This window comes from Oncorhynchus masou, chromosome 23, assembly GCF_036934945.1.
Source record: "Oncorhynchus masou masou isolate Uvic2021 chromosome 23, UVic_Omas_1.1, whole genome shotgun sequence".
NCBI classification, from domain to species: Eukaryota; Metazoa; Chordata; class Actinopteri; order Salmoniformes; family Salmonidae; genus Oncorhynchus; species Oncorhynchus masou.
The window spans coordinates 18,911,597-18,933,090 of record NC_088234.1 but is presented as its reverse complement, the minus strand read 5'-3'; the positions used below and the strand labels follow the sequence as shown (position 1 = coordinate 18,933,090).

General features: G+C 44.5%; 2 protein-coding genes across 2 annotated transcripts in view; both read left to right on the top strand.

Annotated features, from left to right (window-relative positions):
- Nucleotides 1–8,157, top strand: part of LOC135510514 (lysine-specific demethylase 6B-like) — a 28,780-nt gene extending 20,623 nt beyond the window's left edge. Inside the window, 9 exon segments of the mRNA XM_064931513.1 lie at nucleotides 833–938; nucleotides 2,466–2,671; nucleotides 2,766–2,950; nucleotides 3,429–3,692; nucleotides 3,956–4,143; nucleotides 4,473–4,614; nucleotides 4,898–5,024; nucleotides 5,314–5,487; nucleotides 6,575–8,157. Coding sequence (XP_064787585.1) covers nucleotides 833–938; nucleotides 2,466–2,671; nucleotides 2,766–2,950; nucleotides 3,429–3,692; nucleotides 3,956–4,143; nucleotides 4,473–4,614; nucleotides 4,898–5,024; nucleotides 5,314–5,487; nucleotides 6,575–6,598 — 1,416 coding nt within the window. The 3' untranslated portion in view covers nucleotides 6,599–8,157.
- Nucleotides 8,158–13,195: 5,038 nt separating this feature from the next.
- LOC135510513 (transmembrane protein 88-like) lies at nucleotides 13,196–20,879 on the top strand. The gene is made up of 3 exons (XM_064931512.1): nucleotides 13,196–13,650; nucleotides 16,945–17,337; nucleotides 19,662–20,879. The coding sequence occupies exons 2-3, from the start codon at nucleotides 16,951–16,953 to the stop codon at nucleotides 19,947–19,949; spliced, it is 675 nt and encodes a 224-aa protein (XP_064787584.1). The 5' UTR covers nucleotides 13,196–13,650; nucleotides 16,945–16,950; the 3' UTR covers nucleotides 19,950–20,879.
- Nucleotides 20,880–21,494: the final 615 nt, after the last annotated feature.

Sequence of the window (21,494 nt, the reverse complement as noted above, 5' to 3'; positions counted from 1 at the left end):
CTGCTGCCAGTTACTCTTCCTGGGTCCAGCAAAATTAAGGCAGTTATATATATATATATTAAACATGACATTTTGGGCCTCCTGACTGGCGCAGCGGTCTAAGGCACTGCATCTCAGTGCTAAAGGCGTCACTACAGACACTAGTTTGATCCCATGATCGGGAGTCCCATAGGGTGACGCACAATTAGCCCAGCTTTGTCCGGGTTAGGGGAGGGTTTGGCCTGGGTAGGCTGTCATTGTAAATAAGAATGTGTTCCTAACTGACTTGCCTAGTTAACTAAAGGTTAAATAATTTTAAAAAACAAATCACAACAGATTTCACAACACATTGTGTGCCATCAGGCCCCTACTCTACCACATATCTACAACACAAAATCCAGGTGTACGTGTGTGTATAGTGCGTATGTTATTGTGTAGGTATGCATGTGTCTGTGCCTATGTTTGTGTTGCTTCAGTCTCCCCAGTTCCATCAGGTTTATTATTGTTTTTATCTGATTCTACTGTTTGCATCAGTTACCTGATGTGGAATAGAGTTCAATGTCGTCATGGCTATATGCAGTACTGTGCATCTCCCATAGTCTGTTCTGGACTTGAGGACTGTGAAGAGACCTCTGGTGGCATGTCTTATGGGGTATACATGGGTGTCCGAGCTGTGTGCCAGTAGACAGCTCAATGCCTTCAACATGTCAATATCTGACACAAACACAAGTAGTGAAGTTAATCCCTCCTCCACTTTGAGCCCGTACTGTACTGCCCTCTGTTGGTAGAAAACGGCACCTGATGTGAATTATTATAATTGTACAAACTGTTCTATCCTCCCACCTCTCTATAGCTGGAGAGTAAGAGAGATGCCTTATCCCCAGTACTACTGCAGTTCTGTACAGACCCCAAGAACCCTGTTACTGTCATCAGAGGACTGGCCGGATCCCTACGACTCAGTGAGTTTAACACATCCCGCCACACACACACTTCACGTCGTTAGCAATCATTTATTCAACACTATCTACCACAGTAACCACACAAATCATTCATTCAAACTGCACTACCTACCTACAAATAGTGATCATGCCACACCATTTCATCCCACACTGTCAACTGCGTTTATTTTCAGCAAACTTAACATGTGTAAATATTTGTATGAACATAAGATTCAACAACTGAGACAAACTGAACAAGTTCCACAGGCATGTGGCTAACAGAAATGGAATGTGTCCCTGAACAAAGGGGGGGGGGGTCAAAATCAAAATTAACAGTCAGTGTCTGGTGTGGCCACCAGCTGCATTAAGTCTCTCCTCCTCATGGACTGCACCAGATTTGCCCGTTCTTGCTGTGAGATGTTACCCCACTCTTCCACCAAGGCACCTGCAAGTTCCTAGACATTTCTGGGGGGAATGGCCCTAGCCCTCACCCTCCGATCCAACAGGTCCCAGACGTGCTCAATGGTATTGAGATCCTGGCTCTTTGGTGGCCATGGCAGAACACTGACATTCATGTCTTGCAGGAAATCACACACAGCAAGAGCAGCATGGCTGGTGGCATTGTCATGCTGGAGGGTCATGTCAGGATGAGCCTGCAGGAAGAGTACCACATGAGGGAGGAGGATGTCTTCCCTGTAACGCACAGAGTTGAGATTGCCTGCAATGACAACAAGCTCAGTCCGATGATGCTGTGACACACGACCCCAGACCATGACTGACCCTCCACCTCCAAATCGATCCCGCTCCAGAGTACAGGCCTCGGTGTAATGCTCATTCCTTCGACGATAAATGCGAATCCGACCATCACCCCTCATGAGACAAATCCGCGACTCGTCAGTGAAGAGCACCTTTTGCCAGTCCTGTCTGGTCCAGCGACGGTGGGTTTGTGCCCGCAGGCGCCGTTGTTGCCGGTGATTTAGTCCAGCTTCTCTCAACCTATTTTGTGCTTTCCTGGTGTAACTCTGGCAGTTGTTGTTGCCATCCTATACCTGTCCCGCAGGTGTGATGTTCGGTTGTACCGATCCTGTGCAGGTGTTGTAACACGTGGTCTGCCACTGCGAGGACGATCAGCTGTCCGTCCTGCCTCCCTGTAGCGTCTCACAGTACGAACATTGACATTTATTGCCCTGGCCACATCTGCAGTCCTCATGCCTCCTTGCAGCATGCCTAAGGCACGTTCACATTTCTTTTGGTGTTTTTCAGTCAGTACAAAGGCCTCTAGTGTCCTAAGTTTTCATAACGGTGACCTTAATTGCCTGCCGTCTGGAAGCTGTTAGTGTCTTAACAACCGTTCCACAGGTGCATGTTCATTAATTGTTAATGGTTCATTGAACAAGCATGAGAAACAGTGTTTAAACCCTTTACAATGGTCTGTGAAGTTATTTTTGGGTTTTTACAAATTATCTTTGAAAGACAGGGTCCTGAAAAAGGGATGTTTCTTTTGTTGCTGAGTTTATGTTAAACCACTGTTTCTCTCTCTCTCCTCAGACCTGGGTCTGTTCTCCACTAAGTCTCTGGTGGATGCTAACTCTGAGCATGCTGTGGAGGTGAGGACCCAGGTACAGCAGCCTGCTGATGAGAACTGGGACCCCAGCGGCACGGGGCAGACCTGGCCCTGCGAGAGCAGCCGCTCACACACCACCATCGCCAAGTACGCCCAGTACCAGGCCTCCAGCTTCCAGGAGAGCCTCCAGGTATGGATGGATGCAATGATACACACACACCATGTGTACACACACACACCTCTTATATTTCACTTACCTCTACCTTCTTCTTTTGTGTCTTCAGGAGGAGAAGGGGAGTGATGAAGATGATGATAATGAAGATGAGGAAGACAAAGAGAAGAGTAAGGAGACTAGCTCTGAGACGTCTAACAAAGACCCCACAAGTAAAGACGCTACCAGTACCGAGCTGAAATCAGTGGGGAAGATCATCAAGTTTGGTACCAATATTGATCTGTCAGACCCCAAGAGGTAAGCTGGAGATAGGGATGCATTTTATTACCATGTAGAACAGGGCAGGGTAGCCTAGTGGTTAGAGCGTTGGACAAGTAACCGAAAGGTTGCAAGTTCGAATCCCCGAGCTGACAAGGTACAAATCTGTCATTCTGCCCCTGAACAGGCAGTTAACCCGCTGTTCCTAGGCCGTCATTGAAAATAAGGATTTGTTCTTAACTGACTTGCCTAGTAAAATAAAGGTAGAATTAAAAGTGGGACTTTTCCCATTTGTTCCAGAACTTTCCTCTGAGGTTTTGCTGACCCCTACTGGTCAGGTTTCCGTACTGCATCTTTATTACATAAGCCACGTCCATTGCTAAGCAAGGCCATATTGTGCAAAATCACAATAGTACATAAGATCCTTAGTGATGATAGCATTGATGCTAATACTGCCACTCAAACTGGGTTCTGTTGGCCAGTTTATAACCCTGTCCTCCCTCTTTCTCTCTTCCAGGTGGAAGGCCCAGCTGCAGGAGCTCCAGAAGCTTCCGGCCTTCATGCGCGTGGCGTCCAGCGGCAACATGCTGAGCCACGTAGGACACACCATCCTGGGCATGAACACTGTCCAGCTCTACATGAAGGTCCCCGGGAGCCGCACGCCTGGCCACCAGGAGAACAACAACTTCTGCTCTGTGAACATAAACATTGGGCCTGGAGACTGCGAGTGGTTCTCCGTGCATGAAAACTACTGGCCGGCCATCAACGACTTCTGTGAAAAGTAAGTAGTGTGGCCATTGGTTGATACACTAGCTTGACTTACTGAATGTGTTGATGATGAGGAACAATAATCCATTCCTGATTTGAGCCTGTTTGATGTAGGGGAAGAAATCTGTCCAATTCGCCTTTCCAGGTAACGAGAGCTCAGCTCAGTCCTTAGAATGTAAAATAGTACAAGTGTCTCATCTACTCAAGTGTACCATTCTCCCAACGTATCACCCACTACCTCAGAGGATCTAACCCCAGTATCCCCCCCTCCTTCAGGCATGGAGTAGACTACCTGACCGGTTCCTGGTGGCCTGTTCTGGAGGATCTGTACCGATCCAACATCCCTGTGTACCGCTTCATTCAGAGACCAGGAGACCTGGTGTGGATCAACGCAGGGACCGTCCACTGGGTCCAGGCTGTGGGCTGGTGCAACAACATAGCATGGAATGTGGGACCACTCAACTGTACGTTAACTCCCTGATAAAGGGAACTACATTACTCTTGCTACAGATGCAAATGTTTGACTCCGCCCATCTACTGAAACACATTGCCTTAAAGCCATTGCTTGACTTTAATGGTTAGTGTTGTTTTATGGACCTGTTTGTCTTGTTCAGTCATTTTGACTTGAGAGTTTTGAGGTTAATGACCGTAGTCCAAATCCACACCAACCAAACGCACAAATAGGGGACGGATGTTGAAGATCCGTTGAAGAAACATACAAGGTCACTAACAATTCGACTGTTGAAGAGCTTTCAGTGTCAGGCACTAATGTTAGCGTTGTTCCTCTCTGCAGCCTACCAGTACCAGTTGGCCCTGGAGAGGTTTGAGTGGAACGAAGTGAAGAAGGTCAAGTCCATCGTCCCCATGATCCATGTGTCCTGGAACGTGGCCCGCACCGTGAAGGTCACCGATCCAGACACATACAAGATGATCAAGTGAGTGCAGGCTGATGGGTCCTCTATTTAAGCAGTAAGGCAAGAGAAAGAGTGGTTGTGGCCAATATACCACGGCTACGGGCTGTTATGTACGACACAACGCGGAGTGCCTGAATACAGCCCTTAGCCGTGGTATATTGGCCATACATCACAAACCCCCGAGGTGCTTTAGTGCTATTATAAACTGGTTACCAAGGTAATTAGAACAGTAAAAAGTAATTTGTCATACCCTTGATATTCCATTCAGGGCTCAAACCTCATCCTCTCTCCCTCCCTCCCTCAGACACTGCCTGCTGCAGTCCATCAAGCACATCCAGGTTCTGCGAGACCAGCTGGTGACCGCAGGGAAGAAGATCTCCTACCAGAGCCGGGTGAAGGATGAGCCAGCCTACTACTGCAATGAGTGTGACGTGAGTAATACATCTACCCAGCCCTCTCGATACAAACCCTCAACCCCCCCCCGTCTGCCAGCACCAAACCCCCTTCTAACTGAACCCAAAACACAAACACTTACCTTACAATCAGAGAGAGCCTGTCTCTCTTCTGAAAACCGCATTATTTCATCCCGCTGTCTTCCCTCATGATTGCGTCAGCATGCTTTCAATTCATCCCCATGCATTACAATACGAGCCCTGTCGCACAGCCCAGTGATCCCTGCCTGTATACTGACTGGGTGTGTGTATATATTCTGTCCACCAGGTGGAGGTGTTTGACCTGCTGTTTGTGACGTCTGAGAGCGGCAGCAGGAAGACCTACGTGGTCCACTGTGAGGACTGTGCCCGCCAGAGGAACCCCAGCCTCTCCAACAACGTAGTGGTGTTGGAGCAGTACCGCATGGAGGAGCTAATGAGTACCTACGACACATTCAACCTGGTGAGGAGACAAATCTTTTTCTTATGAGACACACACATTTTTTTATTTAACCTTTATTTAACTAGGCCAGTCAGTTAAGAACAAATTCTTATTTACAATGACAGCCTACCAGAAGGCAAAAATAAATACAATATAAATATAGGACAAAACACAAGAGACACTACATAAAGAGAGACCTAAGACAACATAGCAAGGCAGCAACACATGACAACAATATGGTAGCCGCACAAAACACGGTACAAACATTATTGGGCACAGACAACCGCACAACGGGCAAGAAGGGAGAGACAACAATACATCACACATAGCAGACACAACTGTCAGTAAGAGTGTCCATGATTGAGTCTTTAAATGAAGAGATTGAGATAAAACTGTCCAGTTTGAGTGTTTTATTGCAGCTCGTTCCAGTCGCTAGCTGCAGCAAACTGAAAAGAGGAGCAACCCAGAGATGTGTGTGCTTTGGGGACCTTTAACAGAATATGACTGGCAGAATGGGTGTTGTATGTGGAGGATGAGGGCTGCAGTAGATATCTCAGATAGGGGGCAGTGAGGCCTAAGAGGGTTTTATAAATAAGCATCAACCAGTGGGTTTTGCGTTAGGTATACAGAGATGACCAGTTTACAGAGGAGTATAGAGTGCAGTGATGTCTCCTATAAGGAGTATTGGTGGCAAATCTGATGGCTGGGATGGTAAAGAACATCTAGCCCTTCCAGAGCACCCTTACCTGCTGATCTATAAATTACGTCTCCGGAATCTAACATGGGTACGATGGTCATCTGAATCAGGGTTAGTTTGGCAGCTGGGGTGAAAGAGGAGCGATTACGATAGAGGAAACCAAGTCTAGATTTAACTTTAGCCTGCAGCTTTGATATGTGCTGAGAGAAGGACAGTGCACCGTCTTGCTTTATCTTTCTTATGAGACACAGACACACACTGTCTTATTATGAGACATGTACACACAACCTTTTTTCGGGTTTTTTTTGTAAGACACGAGCACGCTCACTCCGTCTGCCCTGACTGTGTTTTGTATACATCTGCCTGACAATCTGAGGCCAGTATATCTAATGTCCTGTCTTCTCTCTCCAGGCTGCAGTGCCCAGTTCACGGTGATGAAGATCCTCCACGTCTCGCAGCCATAACCAAAACTCCTGCCAGACGGGACTAAACACACCTTTTAAAATGTCTTTTAACCTTTTTTCCTTCATTATTTAACATATTTTTTACTACTACTGCCGATCAAAACAGCCAATCGAAAACCAGTTTACTACTCATCATCACTGTTTACAAAACCAAACCGCCAATCAAACTCCAGTTTACTTTTGTTGTCTACGGTGCTCAAGACCAGCTTACTGGTTTCTGGAGGACTTGAAAAAAACGGAGAGGCAGTTGGTGCTAGCTACCATTGTAAACAAGCAACTGAGTTGACGGTTGTTATCAATGGCAGGAATTTTTGTTATTTCCGGATTTCTTAAAACAAATTGTCGTCTTGAATACTGAAATGTGTAAATGCTGTTTGTATTTTTTTGTGGGGTGCTGTTTTCTAAAATAATTTATTTTCCTTTTTTTTAAGACTAGATCAGCCTAGATATATACCACATTGGCCTTGTGACTTGTATTTAGAAGAGAAATAAGATACTAATAATAGAGAGATAACATTTTTCTAAAAGCATTAAGAATAAGAAGACCCATTTTCTGGGGGGGTTGGAATGCTTCGAAACATACGGGTTTTAAAGACAATTTTGTTTTTTAGCTCTTGTCTTTCTGACTCTTGTATGTGTTGTAAATTTTGTGTTTTTACAAATGTATAATGTTTATTTCCTTAGGAGAGAGAAAGAAGGCAATTGTCACACCTCTTTAGGACATCAGGTCTTTGTTTTTAATGAATTGTTTCCATTTTTCATCGTGATAATATTTCAGTTGGTGTAATAATTAATTGTGTTGTACCTCTGATTTTGTTTTGAGTTTTTTTTATGCAGATTTATTCTTTGGGGGAGGGGAGGATTTTACATTGTACATTGTTCTTTTTTAATTTAAAATGTGTCTCGTATTTATTGGATGCCAATGTTCTCCCCTTGTTGTTATTAGGGTTGTACAAGTTTGAACGTTTTTTTTTACGGTGATTCTAAGTCCTCTGTAACAACAACTGTGTCACAGGAGGACAAAGTTTTTTCTCTGGTGCTTCTTATGGTTCTATACATATATAAATGATATTTCTAATGAATATAACTTACACCTTCCCCTGTAGTTGCTAGGATACACAGCCGAGGTAGAAAATTGACTAACGGAATACTGTCTTTGTAATGCGTGAAAAAAACAAAACTACATTTTCTGTACATTTTTTTTATCTGAGAAATCGTAATTTAGTTTTTCATCCTTTTTTAGGGGCCTTTTAGATTAATTGAATGATTTTTAAAATGTTATCTGTTGGAGTATTGACAGTTCTCTGATGAACAATTTCTTCTTTTTAATCCTTTTTAAGATGAGAATTCTATTTTTCCTGTTCTGAAATACCTTTTCATTCATTTTAAACTGCACTGTTTAGAGAATTCAGACACACACACACACACACACACATACACAACAAACTGAGCCAGACATGTCTTAAACACTTTGTGAATTTGTGTGACATTACTATGACTATTATTAATTAATAAATACTTTTGATTAAAGCCACATTTTCATATATATTTTTTTTTACTTGAAAATGAAATTGATGGTACTCACCTCAGCTGAAATGCTAACACAGTCACCTGAGTTGTTCTGGCCGATGTCTGAAACAGACCACATCTCTTACCAGATACCACCACCAATTAGAAATCCCCTAACGTAAAGAAATAATGTACCGTCCCAGTTAGTCAATTTGAGAATATACTGTAGGCTACTGTGGCCTTGTAACTATAAAATCTAGTGTAGAATCTAGCATAATGGGGCGGCAGGGTAGCCTAGTGGTTAGAGCGTTGGGCTAGCAACTGGAAGGTTGCAAGTTCAAACCCCCGAGCTGACAAGGTACAAATCTGTCGTTCTGCCCCTGAACAGGCAGTTAACCCACTGTTCCCAGGCCGTCATTGAAAATAAGAATTTGTTCTTAACTGACTTGCCTGGTTAAATAAAGATAAAATAATGAATAAAGCCCTCAGGGCTACCCATGAACATTTGGCCTGTTCAAACCGAGAGGGGAAAAACCCTGCTTGACTGTTTACTTGCCTGGTTAAATAAAATAAATATAATATATAATAATAATCCATCTATTGTGTTTTTGAACATCCAGCTCATCATGACTTCCTGCCTGCGGCTGATTGGCTGACAGACTAACTACTGACGTGGGTGTGAGGGGATGTGAGACAGAGGAGCGGATATCTTCTATTTACACTTTGGCCCCATATACAATAACAACCCAAACCCTCATATCGCTCGGCTGTCGCAACATGTGCCTGGCACTTGCAGAGGTCGCTTCATTCAATACAATCACTAACAGTTTTGTTTGTTTGTGTAGAAAAAATAAAAATCGGTGTTAACAGGGGTTTCCATATGGTGAATCTCATCCAAGGTAAACTGAGTGAGGAAGCAGGCCCTAACCAACAGCAGTGTCATACAGATAGCAAACAGGGCAGGAAATAGCAGGGAGCAGCACACAGGACTCAATGACAAAGTAGAGATTTCAGTTTCTCTCCCCTGATCATTTCACTGACAGAGACAACTCTATAGTACGTGTGAATTATTTCAGGGGATAGGAATGGACTACCGCTGAATGGTGGTGAAATAGCCAGTAATTGTTTTGACATCCATGATTACGGATGCTGATTGATCTAATACAATCAGGAGACTTCAACACAGACATATACACAACATTGGGGGAGAACGAAGTAAAAAAAAAAAAAAGCAAAGGCCGCTCATAAAACAAGTCCGATCATATTCAAAATCACCAAACACATGTCCACCAATCCAGCACAGATCTGGTCCTTTACCTAATCTTTCTCTATTGGGTCCATCTAATATCAGTTATTTCAGAATAATGATTAATTCCTGCCTCATCAGTGGAAAGCGGTGAGAGATAGAATGTCCGTGTGTCCCGTCCTGTGACCCGGGGTGAAGAGATCAACAAGGGGTCAAGGAAAGAGGAACGCTGGACAGACCGGAGGATATCCTGCTTCCATAGGAAGTTGCGTCCGGCGTCCACTACGCCCTGATATCGACCGCCACGGTTGGTCAGTCTGGGGTGGGGCGGGGGGGTTAGATGATGATGTGTGTGGGGTTATTAATAAACACAGCCGATGCTCCGACTATGAAGGAAGCTATTATTAATTTACTATTACTCAGATGGTATCAATGCAATATATAGATTGTTATGTGGATATATACCTTACTTGAAGACGTTTCTTCAAGGTTTCCCTCAGTGAATAGGTTCAACATGGCACAGTAGGAGAGGAGTATTGGCAAAAATTAGCTAAGAGTCTCCATAAGAGTTGGTTGGACAGACTCACAAAATGCAAACACTACAATTACTCAATCAACCTGTGTGATATCAGAGTTGTGTGGTTTCAACAGTTAGTTTTGGAAGCTATTACTTGGTCTCTCTCTTTCTCTCAGCAGCACTTCGGATTGCATTGCGTAAAACCATATCCCTGACTTCCACCCTCCTCCCATCCCATCTACTCATTCATCTTCCACTTCTTCCACAATCCAACATTAACAAAGTAAACCATAGGCCGTGTATGACATAAACACAGATGCAAATCAGGCTCTTGGGTGTACAGTACAGTCGGAGGTAGAAGATGGTACTGATGAGGCATTTGTCTTCTTTCTTTGCTCTGATAAGCATTATATCATCTAACAAATGACATCAACATGTAAAGATCAGTATCTCTAACTCATATATTTCAGCCTGTTTTGATCGCCTCTGTTTCTCTAGCCCCATTTATACCTGATTCTAACTTGCATCTTTTGTCCTGATCTTGTCCACATTTTGATCGTGCCTTCATTTTTAGACGGGTCTAGACGACTAAAAGGTCAATTGTGATCTGATTGTGATCAGATCTTATAAGTGTAAACAGGCAGGTCAGATCAAGATCATGATGAAGGACGTATTTTATCGGCAGGTATAAACAGGGCGTCTGTCCTCCACCACTCAGGTATGAGTGAGTATATTCATTTATCTCTATCTTAGTATATATTATTTTTATACCATGGCATTGTTGAATACTCATTTCTTATTGACTTGACGGGCATTCTAGAGCGTACATTATTTCCCTATATCGCACGTAATATTTGCACGGTAGAATTCAATGGCTAAAGATCATTTTTACATGTTTTGTTTGAGCTGCATTGGAAAGCAAAAGTAGAATTGAAAACAGTATTGGTATTGTTGAATTCGATTTTCATAATAGCAAGCTAGGGTTGATGGTTTGGTTAAACTAGCAAGTCTGTTTGTTTGGTTACCACGGCAACTTCTGTAGTTATCTAGTGAACTTGCTAGCTACACTAATTTACCTGTCAAAAGTTTTAGAACACCTACTCATTCAAGGGTTTTTCTTTATTTTTACTATTTTCTACCTTGTATAATAATATTGAAGACATAAAAACTATACAATAACACACATGGAATCATGTAGTAACCAGAAAAGTGTTAAAAACATTTACATATATTTTATTTTATTTTATATTAGAGATTCTTCAAAGTAGCCACCCTTTGCATTGATGACAGCTTTGCACACTCTTGGTATTCTCTCAACCAGCTTCATGAGGTTGTCACCTGGAATGCATTTCAATTAACAGGTGTGCCATCTCTAAAACTTTTGACTGGTAGTGTACTTCAGTGGATTTGAACACATTTCAACCGGTAAATGAACATATTTGTAGAGGCAAATGAGTTAAATTCTAATCATGGTATAAAATGGATAATCAACTCGGGGCTCTATGTGTGGGGCGCTATGCGTTTTCTGTAAAATAATGCAACTCCGTGGAAGGTCAGGTCCACCACTAAGCTGCCGCGTTGTGGAACACACCTTCCACGTCATTCATCATTTTCCATAGAACGCTTAGCCCCTTGTTGATTATCCCTTACATATCTTACAATATCTTAGTATGTCTTCGTATACTGTTTCTTAGTATATATTTTCGGTGTATATACACATAGATTGCAATTGGAATACTGATAGTGTTATTTGGGTTGTTGTTTCCTTCTGACATTTCTTGATTTCTTGTTTAAATGTTGATTTTTTAATGTGTTTGTGTACTTGTTTGACATTTTACTGCACTGTTAGGAGCTAGTAACACAAGCATTTTGCTGCTCCCGCTATAACATCTACAGACCAATAAACTTTCATTTGATTTGAGGGTAAATCCCAGTGGAGAGAGAAAGGAAAATAATTGCTGACCAACTCAAAGGAGAAAAGAGAGAAAGAAAAGACAGAGAAAATAGACAGAGGGGAGAAAATCAGATTAGCCAACAGTCTCTCTGATTCCTGTGATCTGTACTCGCTCTCTTATCAGTTGAGAAATTATTTTTCTGCCCCTCTCTTGCTTATAACCCTTTCTTCCTCCCTTGTTCCACTGATCCCTCCAGTTATCTGTCTGGCCCGTGATTCCTAATATTGTTGTTTTTCAACGTAAGAGAACACCAGGTTGTGACATCACTCTCTAGACATCAAAACATCTTTTACATCTCTGTGACACGTAACAGTTATGACATCCATCCTCTATTCCTCCTTCATCCTCTGTTCCTTTCATTCTCTATCTGGGGTCTTGACCTTTCTCAGCAGGACCCATCCCTAAACACTATCAGAGCTGAACTGGCCCACCCATCCCCGCCCTGTGTGAAGCTGCTCTCTCTCAACACTATCTCCCACTGCTACAGACTCATGGGTTTTGAAGAAAGGGAAAGGGGGATACCTAGTGAGTTGTACAACTGAATGCCTAGGGTTAGGGCTCGGGTTAGGGCTAGGGTAAGGCTAGGGGTAGGGTTGGAGCTAGGGTTAGGTTAAGGGTTTAAGCTAGGGTTAGAGTTGGGGTTGAGCTAGGGTTAGCTCAACCCCAACTCTGGGGCTGGGGTTATGGTTAAGGGTTAGGTTTGCGGTCAGGGTTCAATTAAAGGCTAGGGTTGGGGCTAATAGTGTAAGTAAAGTTTCATACCAAAATGTGTTACTTACAGAAATCTTTGTACAATAACAAAAGCACTGTTTATATAAGTTAGTCTAACCAACCAGGGTTGTGATCCTGTCTGTAACATGGTGGGGATGTCAGGGGCACTGTGTAAACTCTGCTCCATCCCTGACTGCTGATTAGACCACAGCAACACAGCAGCTCTTTAAATAAACACTCGCTCTCTCTTTCTCCCCGTCTCTCTCTCGCTCCCCCTCTCTCACTCTCTCCCTCTCCCCTCTCCCTCTCTCCACATGCTCCATCACTTCTCAGGTTATCAGAGGAGCTCCAACCCCAAAGACCCCCAGAGTGCTACACACCGTTAACAGAGGGAACGAGAGAAGAGATGTGGGTGCTTTGCAAGCACTGGGTATAGTAGTTAAAAGGGAGATAGAGGGAGGGGAGTGAGTGGAAGGGGCACAAGCACTCAATGTAGTAGTTAAGAAAGGGAGGGGGAAAGAGGGAGGGGAGAGAGGGAGTGAGAGCGGTAGAGAAAGGCATCCCTCTAATTCCTCAAGAGGGGCTCTTGTATCAAACAGAGAAAGAGTGAGAAGAGGAGGGGCGGACTGACGGTGGGAGGTACAGAAGTTTGGGATAATTCTAAGGAGCTGAGACCCAAAACGTTGAGGCTAGAGTAGTCAACTGCAGTCAGGGAGAGAACAACGGATGAAAAAACAAAGCACACTGTCTTATCCCTGACGGACCGACGACGAGTGGAAACAGCAGGAGATCACCACTACGGCTACAGAAGGCCAACATACCAGCATGCCACTACAATACAAGCTGGTCCCAACTTCATTGACAAGAGTGTGAAGGAATCTGAACTGATGCATGAAGGACTAGAAGCGTGAGAACCACAAGGGGAGATTTGAGAGAAGACAGGAGAGAGAGAAGTTGTTAACGTTTGTGAACATTGTCCACCTGCTTGTATACGTGGTTAAGAGAAGAGAGAGTTTCAGTGTAACTTCCAAGAAGAGAAGAGAACCGCAAGGATCAGAGAGAGGCTCTACCCGGCTCCACGCAATGTGAGTGAGAAACCAGCCACAGAGAGGTTGAATTAACAAAAACATTCTTTTCAGATGATTTCTAATCTAATATCTATGAAAGAACGTTCACAAAAGCATTTTAAAATGACAATTCTGGTTCTCATCACTGATAATTAAATGCGTAGATCACGTTTCAGACAGGCGTCACATGTATGCAACTGCCAGCCAAAAGCAATAGAATAATAGAACAAAAGAGCTTCTCCTGAATGTTCTAGATGAGAATGTCAGAATATTTGAAGGACCAGCTTGAATGTAGTTCAGTGCTCTATCAGTGACCACAAGCTAGAGAGGAAACTCATTTGAAGATACCATAGGTAATTCAATCATTTCTATAGCGTTAAGATCAAGTGTCTCCATGGTTATGAAAAACAGTCAACGCCTCATAAGATGGAAAAAGCAAGCCAAGTACATTGTGTAAAACAGATGGCCAAGGATAGGCCAAGTAACGGCCAAGTGTAGGCCAAGTAACGGCCAAGGGTAGGCCAAGTAACGGCCAAGTGTTGGCCAAGTAACGGCCCAGGGTAAGCCAAGTAACGGCCAAGTGTAGGCCAAGTAACGGCCAAGGGTAGGCCAAGTAACGGCCAAGGGTAGGCCAAGTAACGGCCAAGTAACGGCCAAGGGTAGGCCAAGTGTAGGCCAAGTGTAGGCCAAGTAACGGCCAAGGGTAAGCCAAGTAACGGCCAAGTGTAGGCCAAGTAACGGCCAAGTGTAGGCCATGTAACGGCCAAGTGTAGGCCAAGTGTAGGCCAAGTAACGGCCAAGGGTAAGCCAAGTAACGGCCAAGTGTAGGCCAAGTAACGGCCAAGGGTAGGCCAAGTAACGGCCAAGGGTAGGCCAAGTAACGGCCAAGTAACGGCCAAGTGTAGGCCAAGTAACGGCCAAGTGTTGGCCAAGTAACGGCCAAGTGTAGGCCAAGTAACTGCCAAGTGTAGGCCATGTAACGGCCAAGTGTAGGCCAAGTAACGGCCAAGTGTAGGCCAAATAACGGCCAAGTGTAGGCCAAGTAACGGCCAAGGGTAAGCCAAGTAACGGCCAAGTAACGGCCAAGTATAGGGCCTTAGGTCACAATGAGTGAGCTAGTTGGACTCTTCCTGCACCCCCGACCTTAGACCTGAACGACAACACTTCACTAACAATGGGAGTTTGACGTAGAACACTGTTGAGGTAGCGACGTCTGGCAGGGACACATCTCAAGTGGACCTCTTCCGTAGCGTGGTTGGGGTCAGGGTTAGCGGTCGGATGAGGTATGCGGGTGATGTGTGTTTGTCGGGTAAAAGTAAGAAGGGGTGGTTAAAAGAAGATGAGTACCCACGTATACCCTATGTCTATGGCCAGGAGTTTATCATGGTTTGGAAAAACTCATTCATATTCCGAGTGTTTAATAGTCACGTGTACAGGGTTGCAGGTGTGATTGCAGGGTACAGTGTTTAATAGTCACGTGTACAGGGTTGCAGGTGTGATTGCAGGGTACAGTGTTTAATAGTCACGTGTACAGGTTTGCAGGTGTGATTGCAGGGTACAGTGTTTAATAGTCACGTGTACAGGGTTGCAGGTGTGATTGCAGGGTACCATGTTTAATAGTCACGTGTACAGGGTTGCAGGTGTGATTGCAGGGTACAGTGTTTAATAGTCACGTGTACAGGGTTGCAGGTGTGATTGCAGGGTACCATGTTTAATAGTCACGTGTACAGGGTTGCAGGTGTGGTTGCAGGGTACAGTGTTTAATAGTCACGTGTACAGGGTTGCAGGTGTGATTGCAGGGTACAGTGAAAATCTTAGGGTTCGAGCTCCAACATGCAGGACTAGTGAAATAAAATAATGAAAATGGTAATAAAAAAACTATAGAAATAGCACTATATACATAATAACAACTTTGGCAGTGATGAATAAATAAATGTCCATTGGAGTGGAAGCTAAGTAAAGACTATTGAGGGGGTGGGTGGAATGATCATAGGGGGAGCAGCAGCATGATCATGGCCCTACCAATACCTAATATGTGTGTGGTTTTGTATCCTGCACCTGTGGAAGTGCTAGATGTGCCAGTACTAAAAGTACTAAGGGGAGGAAGAAGAACAATACCCATACAAACACTGCCTTAATTCTCTTGAGTGTACTTACATTCCACCAAAACGTTTGTGGGTATTCTTCTCTTTGGCACTTGTGGAATATTGCTCAATACACTTTTACACAACTTCTGAACTAACATTGTTAAGTTCTAGACCTTGGCCTTTCTGGTCTGTCCTAATAGATTTATCACTTTGGTGCAGAGCGGTACAGAGCGGTGCTGAGGACAGGGGTATTTCTGGGAGGAAGGCTGGCAACTGACCCTGATCCATTGTTCAGGCCGTTTTGGGCAACGCTTAGTGGGGGGGGGGGGGGGGGGGGGGTTGCTATCCTGTCACTGTTAATGGGACATGTCAGTTATGAGTTGTTACTTATCGCTGATTCAGGGAAACTTTCAACTTGGTTTGCGCTGATTTGGAGTTGTTTTTACCATACTGGAAGAATCAAACAACACTTTTACAGTGTCTTGAACATAAGGCCATGACATGACTTGTACGTTTTCTATTTCTGACAAGACATGGACTGCAGTCTTCAACCAGTGCCAAGATAAACAAATGCATTCAGGCACGTGCACAGGCATACACGCACACACACACACACACACACACACACACACACACACACACACACACACACACACACACACACACACACACACACACACACACACACACACACACACACACACACACACACACACACGCATCCTTTGATTCTGTCTCTTACCCTTCATCTTCATCTTATCCATCATCATCCTCTGTGCACCCTCGCCTGGCAATTAGGTTCCTTTCCTCTGGGCCAATCAGATTTCAGATAACTATCCTGTTCTGATAGAAGATATAAGAGTTGATAGATTACACCGTGCAGCCTGCCTTCCTCTTCCTCTAACAGATAAAGTCCTCTAACCTCCCTGTGAACTCCCTGGTTCAGTCTACATTTGAAGACTGAACCTCAGCTATGATATGTCTACGGACCAAGTTTGCGATAGACATGAGTTTGAGACAGGGAGAGACTTCTGTTGCGCAAATTGGCTATCAAAAAGCATGACACTGTCACTATAAAGAGCCACTCATGAAAAGCCAAACCATTTCACATTTGCATATGCTTGGAACAGTATTTCCACATCCGAGAAGTAGGGACCATTTTTGCTTTCGCAAACCTGGCTAAACTCTGCCCCTTCTTCCTCTCTCTCCCTCCCCTCCTACCCAGTTGACCATGAGTATGAGCGGCACATTGGAGAAGGGGGCTCACCACCAGGCCCTTGACCTCTCTGAGGAGCTCTCCCCCCACATGCACCCCCACCATCACCCCCACCACCAGCACCACCACCACTCCAGCTCCCTGGCCTCCACCGCCCCCGTGGGGACACCCTCCGGCGTGGTGGTGCCTCCCCCGTACTTTGCAGCCGAGAGCGGGGGAGGAGGGAGTGACGCTCCCCTGGAGCTGAGGGGCTCTCTGGACTGCTGGGCGTGCTCGGTGCTGGTGACGGCCCAGAACCTGGTCATAGCGGGGATCAACGCCTGCCTGGCCGGACTGGTGTTCGGACTCATCCTCACCCCGGCTATAGTGATGGTGGTGTTTGGGTTCCTGTGTCATTCTACGGTAAGGAGGGAAAGAGGTGGGGTGTGTCTTCTTCTTCTCCTTCTTCTACTATTCAGGCAGAGAGTTGTCATGCTCTCTAATGAATAACCCGAGGGAAAATTCAGAGGAAAGGTTCCTCCATCTTCCAAAGTTCAGTGTCATTTCAATTTCACATTCATAACTCATCTACTGTATGTGTCTGAGTGAAGGTGTGTTTGCTAACACACTCATAACATTAGAGCCTTCGAGAGGTATCGTCACGAGAAGCTAACTAGATAATAGATCAGAATAATATTAAATAATCGTATGGTATACAGAGTAGTGATATAAGCTGACATTTCAGGAGGGACTAACTGTGAATTCTAAAACTCATAACTAAACTTTCACCACCCAGCATGAGTTTTGAGTTTGGCCCTCTGTGATGAGTTTCATAAGCACATCAGCCAGAGAGTATTTCTCAGATGTTTAAGAACAGGGACTGTGTTCCAAATGGCACCCTATTCCCTTTATAGTGCACTACTTTTGACCAGGGACCATAGAGCTCTGGTAAAAGCTCTGCTCTATATAGGGAATATGGAGCCATTTTGGAGTGAATTTTTGAGAATCTGACTGGACAGGTCTGGAGTCAAGGGAAAGACTTTAAAGAATAGAGGGAGGTAGGGATTAGCTTGCCTAGCTGGTCCCATATCTATATGCTTTAACTCCTACAAATCTAGGACAAGGCTATGTCGAAGAAAGCTTTAAACACACACTCACATATTCACAGCCAAAATAGGAAAACATTAAGTGCGAAATGAATTTAGCACACTTGAGCTCACACACAGACAGACACACGCATAAGCACATGCGTGAGCACACACACACGCACACACACACACACACCTTTGACCCCAGTTAGCCCCACCTTACTAATGACTGTGTGTGTGTGTGTGTGTGTGTGTGTGTGTGTGTGTGTGTGTGTGTGTGTGTGTGTGTGTGTGTGTGTGTGTGTGTGTGTGTGTGTGTGTGTGTGTTACAGGATTTCCCTCCCCTCTAACCAATTAGGAACCTTGTGGCACCAGATTAAGGAGGGATTAGGGTGGAGAGGGAGAGAGAGGGAGGATTGAAACAAAGGAAAGAGGTGGATGGGAAAGAAAGGAAGGAAGGAATGTTAAAGCTAGCTAAACAAGTTATCCTGATCTCGCAGTTCGTTGTCACAAAATATTGAATTATACAAACTCTGAAAAACATTCACCAACAATTTTGAAAAAGGGGAAGGGAATATCTTCACTATTTATTTGTATTTTTTATTTAACCTTTATTTTACTCGGCAAGTCAGTTAAGAACTTAAGAACAAATTCTTATTTACAATGACTGCCTACCCTACTAAGCAGCTGCATTAAACTACATTAACTTTAACTGGCATGATACAGTTGCATGATTTCAGAGCTAGACACCCCAATAAGAGCTATGAATATCAAATATTTTCAGAAGGTTGGCTGTGGAACATAAACCCCCTGGCCTCAGAAAGTAGAAATAAGCATGGACATACTGTAGTGTTATCTGTTCACCTCCCAACCTGTTTCCCGCCATCCCTCCCTCCCTCACCCCTCTGTGCCTCTCCTCTCACTCCCTTTCTCCCTCCATCCCCCTCCACTTGCGTATTCTGTTCTTACCACATAGAGATAAGGAAGGGTGACAGCCCCTCCATTTTCCCTCCAGTGCATTCCTCACATTCTCTCCATTCTCTGCTACCACTTCTACCACTTCTCCCTCACACTAACAACATCACATACCACACCAGCAGGCGGACATTTTAATTCTAAAGATCCATAGATATTATTGTGATGTTTCACAGCTGTGATATAAGAATGGCAATTCATCACATTTCATCTATGGAAGGGCCCCTCCTTCTTCGTGTATGTGTGTGTCAGACTGCGATCTGCTCTGTGTCTGTCCTGACCTCCGACACACATTCCACCAGGGGCACGTCATCGTCTCCCTGCATCTCCTCCTCTCCTCTCCTCCATCTGTCTATCCCCGCATTCGTCTCTGACTCCTCCATCCTTCACTTCTCTTGAACATGAGTGCTGAAACCAATAACTCTCTCCATCTGTTCTGGCAAGACTCCAACAGAAAGCGTGATTCGCTTCATCAGCTTGTCAGAAACTATAGCAACATTTGAGATCAATACATTTCTGTTGCATTGACATTTCATTATTGTCATTATACAGTCATAAGAACATTATGTCAATCTCTTCGTTGTTGGTGCAACACATTCTTCTGGTCATGTGAAAAACAGCAACATAATCAATCAGAAAAACCAACCCTCTCCTCTCCTCCACTGCCCCCTCTCCTCTCCACAGGTGCGCCCTCAGGGGACGACCCGCTACTGTTCGGACCTGCTGAGCGACGGGGGCTGTGTGGCCCTCCTAGTGGTCGGGTTCCTCCTGGTCACCCCCCTCCTGGTACTGGCTCTGGCTGCCTACTGCCGCCTGGCGCGTCACCTCCAGTTGGGGCTCTGCTTCATACCTTACTCCAGGGCCGTCTACAAGAACCTGCCCGCTACAAAACACCATGGCCTGGGAGGGGGCTGCTGTGGAGGCAGCAGGTCTGGAGGGGAGGGAGGCGGGAAGGGAAAGGTCTGGGTGTGAAGGGGGAGAAAGGGGAGGGATTGAGGTCGGAGGAGGGTGCAAGGAGGAGAGAGAGAGGGAGGATGGAGGGAAAGACAAGGGGGTAAGAAAGAGAGAGAGGGAGAAAGGAGGGAGGGAGAGTGAGGGGGAGGAAGGGCGAGCCAAGATTAGAGGAGATGGGATGAGAGGAGGGAGATGGGATGAGAGGGAGGAAATGAAAGGAGGGAAGAATTACATTAGAGAAGGGAGGAGGAGAAAGAGGACAAAAACTACAGCAGCCAAACTAATATCTGGGAAGACTACAGTATAGGCACCATAGTTTAAAGAACAAAGTTAACCATTCCTCTGGCCTGAGTTCAACCGAAGTAACCTCCCTCACACCACCACGTTATATGCTATCCCTTTAATGTAAAAATTGCTTTTAAACCATTGATATATTGTGTTCGAAAATGTTATAGCAGACGAAAAAGGAGCAGGGATTTTTACACTGTTCTAGAAGTAGGGGCAATAAATCAACAGCAAGCATCTCAATCACACCGCAGACTACGTTAAGTTTATGCAGTGAAACACTGGGCATTAATGAAGAATATATCACTGCCATGTGTCCACATTTTATAAAACATTTGAGTAATTTAGCAAGACGCTCTTTCCAGAGCAACTGGGGTTAAGTGCCTTGCTCAAAGGTACATAAACACATGTTTCACCTATTAAACACTCTGGGATTTAAACCAGCAACCTTTTACTTACCTGCCCAACGCTCTTAACCACTAGGCTACATACACCTCTTTAAGATATCAATAACATTGATTCAAGACAATGTCTTTAAGCATTTATACACCATGAAGGACATTTTGTGTTTAGCATAGTTTGTACATTTAATTTACTAAGGTTTATGGCTACTACTGTTTCTTGTACATTTCCTTTTTTCAAATATAGCCTATTTGGAATCAATTAGAGTCATTTTTCTTTTATAAAAAAAAACAGAGTTCATTGTGGTTGTGCATTCACACACACGTACACACGCACGCACAAACACACATCATTATGGGTTATACACACTCCTCTCTACAAAGTGGAGGAGAGGTTATTGCATAAGTAAATCACAAGCAGAGCCAGTGAGTACAACTGCTTGGCACGAGGACTTCATAAACACGTGACATAAACTCGCTCCAGCTGGATATTATCACAAGTTTAAATGTGACTAATGTGTGTCTGGATCCAACAACATAATATAACTGGGGGAGTAATGACGACGAGGCGAGAGGATACTTGAATGTTATGATATAGTGCCCTCTTGTGCTTTTTCAGTGCATGACACGATGAGTGCAGAAGTGTTCCAGCAATTCTCTTCTGTTTTTGCTTCTATTTGATTTTTTCCTTCCTTTTCTGTTTGTTTTACGGCACCTGGTATTCCCAAGCAGTCTCCTGTCCCAGTACTAACCCAGTACTATGGCCACAAGCATATTTTTTTACACAGTTTTCTCCCCGAATTATGACCTACCTGGCTGCCTACTTCTCATCACTGCTCGCTTAACCCAGGTGTCAGCCGCACCATTGTGACGGAGG

Coding starts and splice junctions, on each gene's coding strand:
- LOC135510513 (XM_064931512.1), top strand. CDS start 16,951: ATGAGTATGAGCGGCACATTGGAGAAGGGGGCTCACCACCAGGCCCTT. Junction 17,338..19,661: donor GGTTCCTGTGTCATTCTACG/GTAAGGAGGGAA, acceptor TCCTCTCCACAG/GTGCGCCCTCAGGGGACGAC.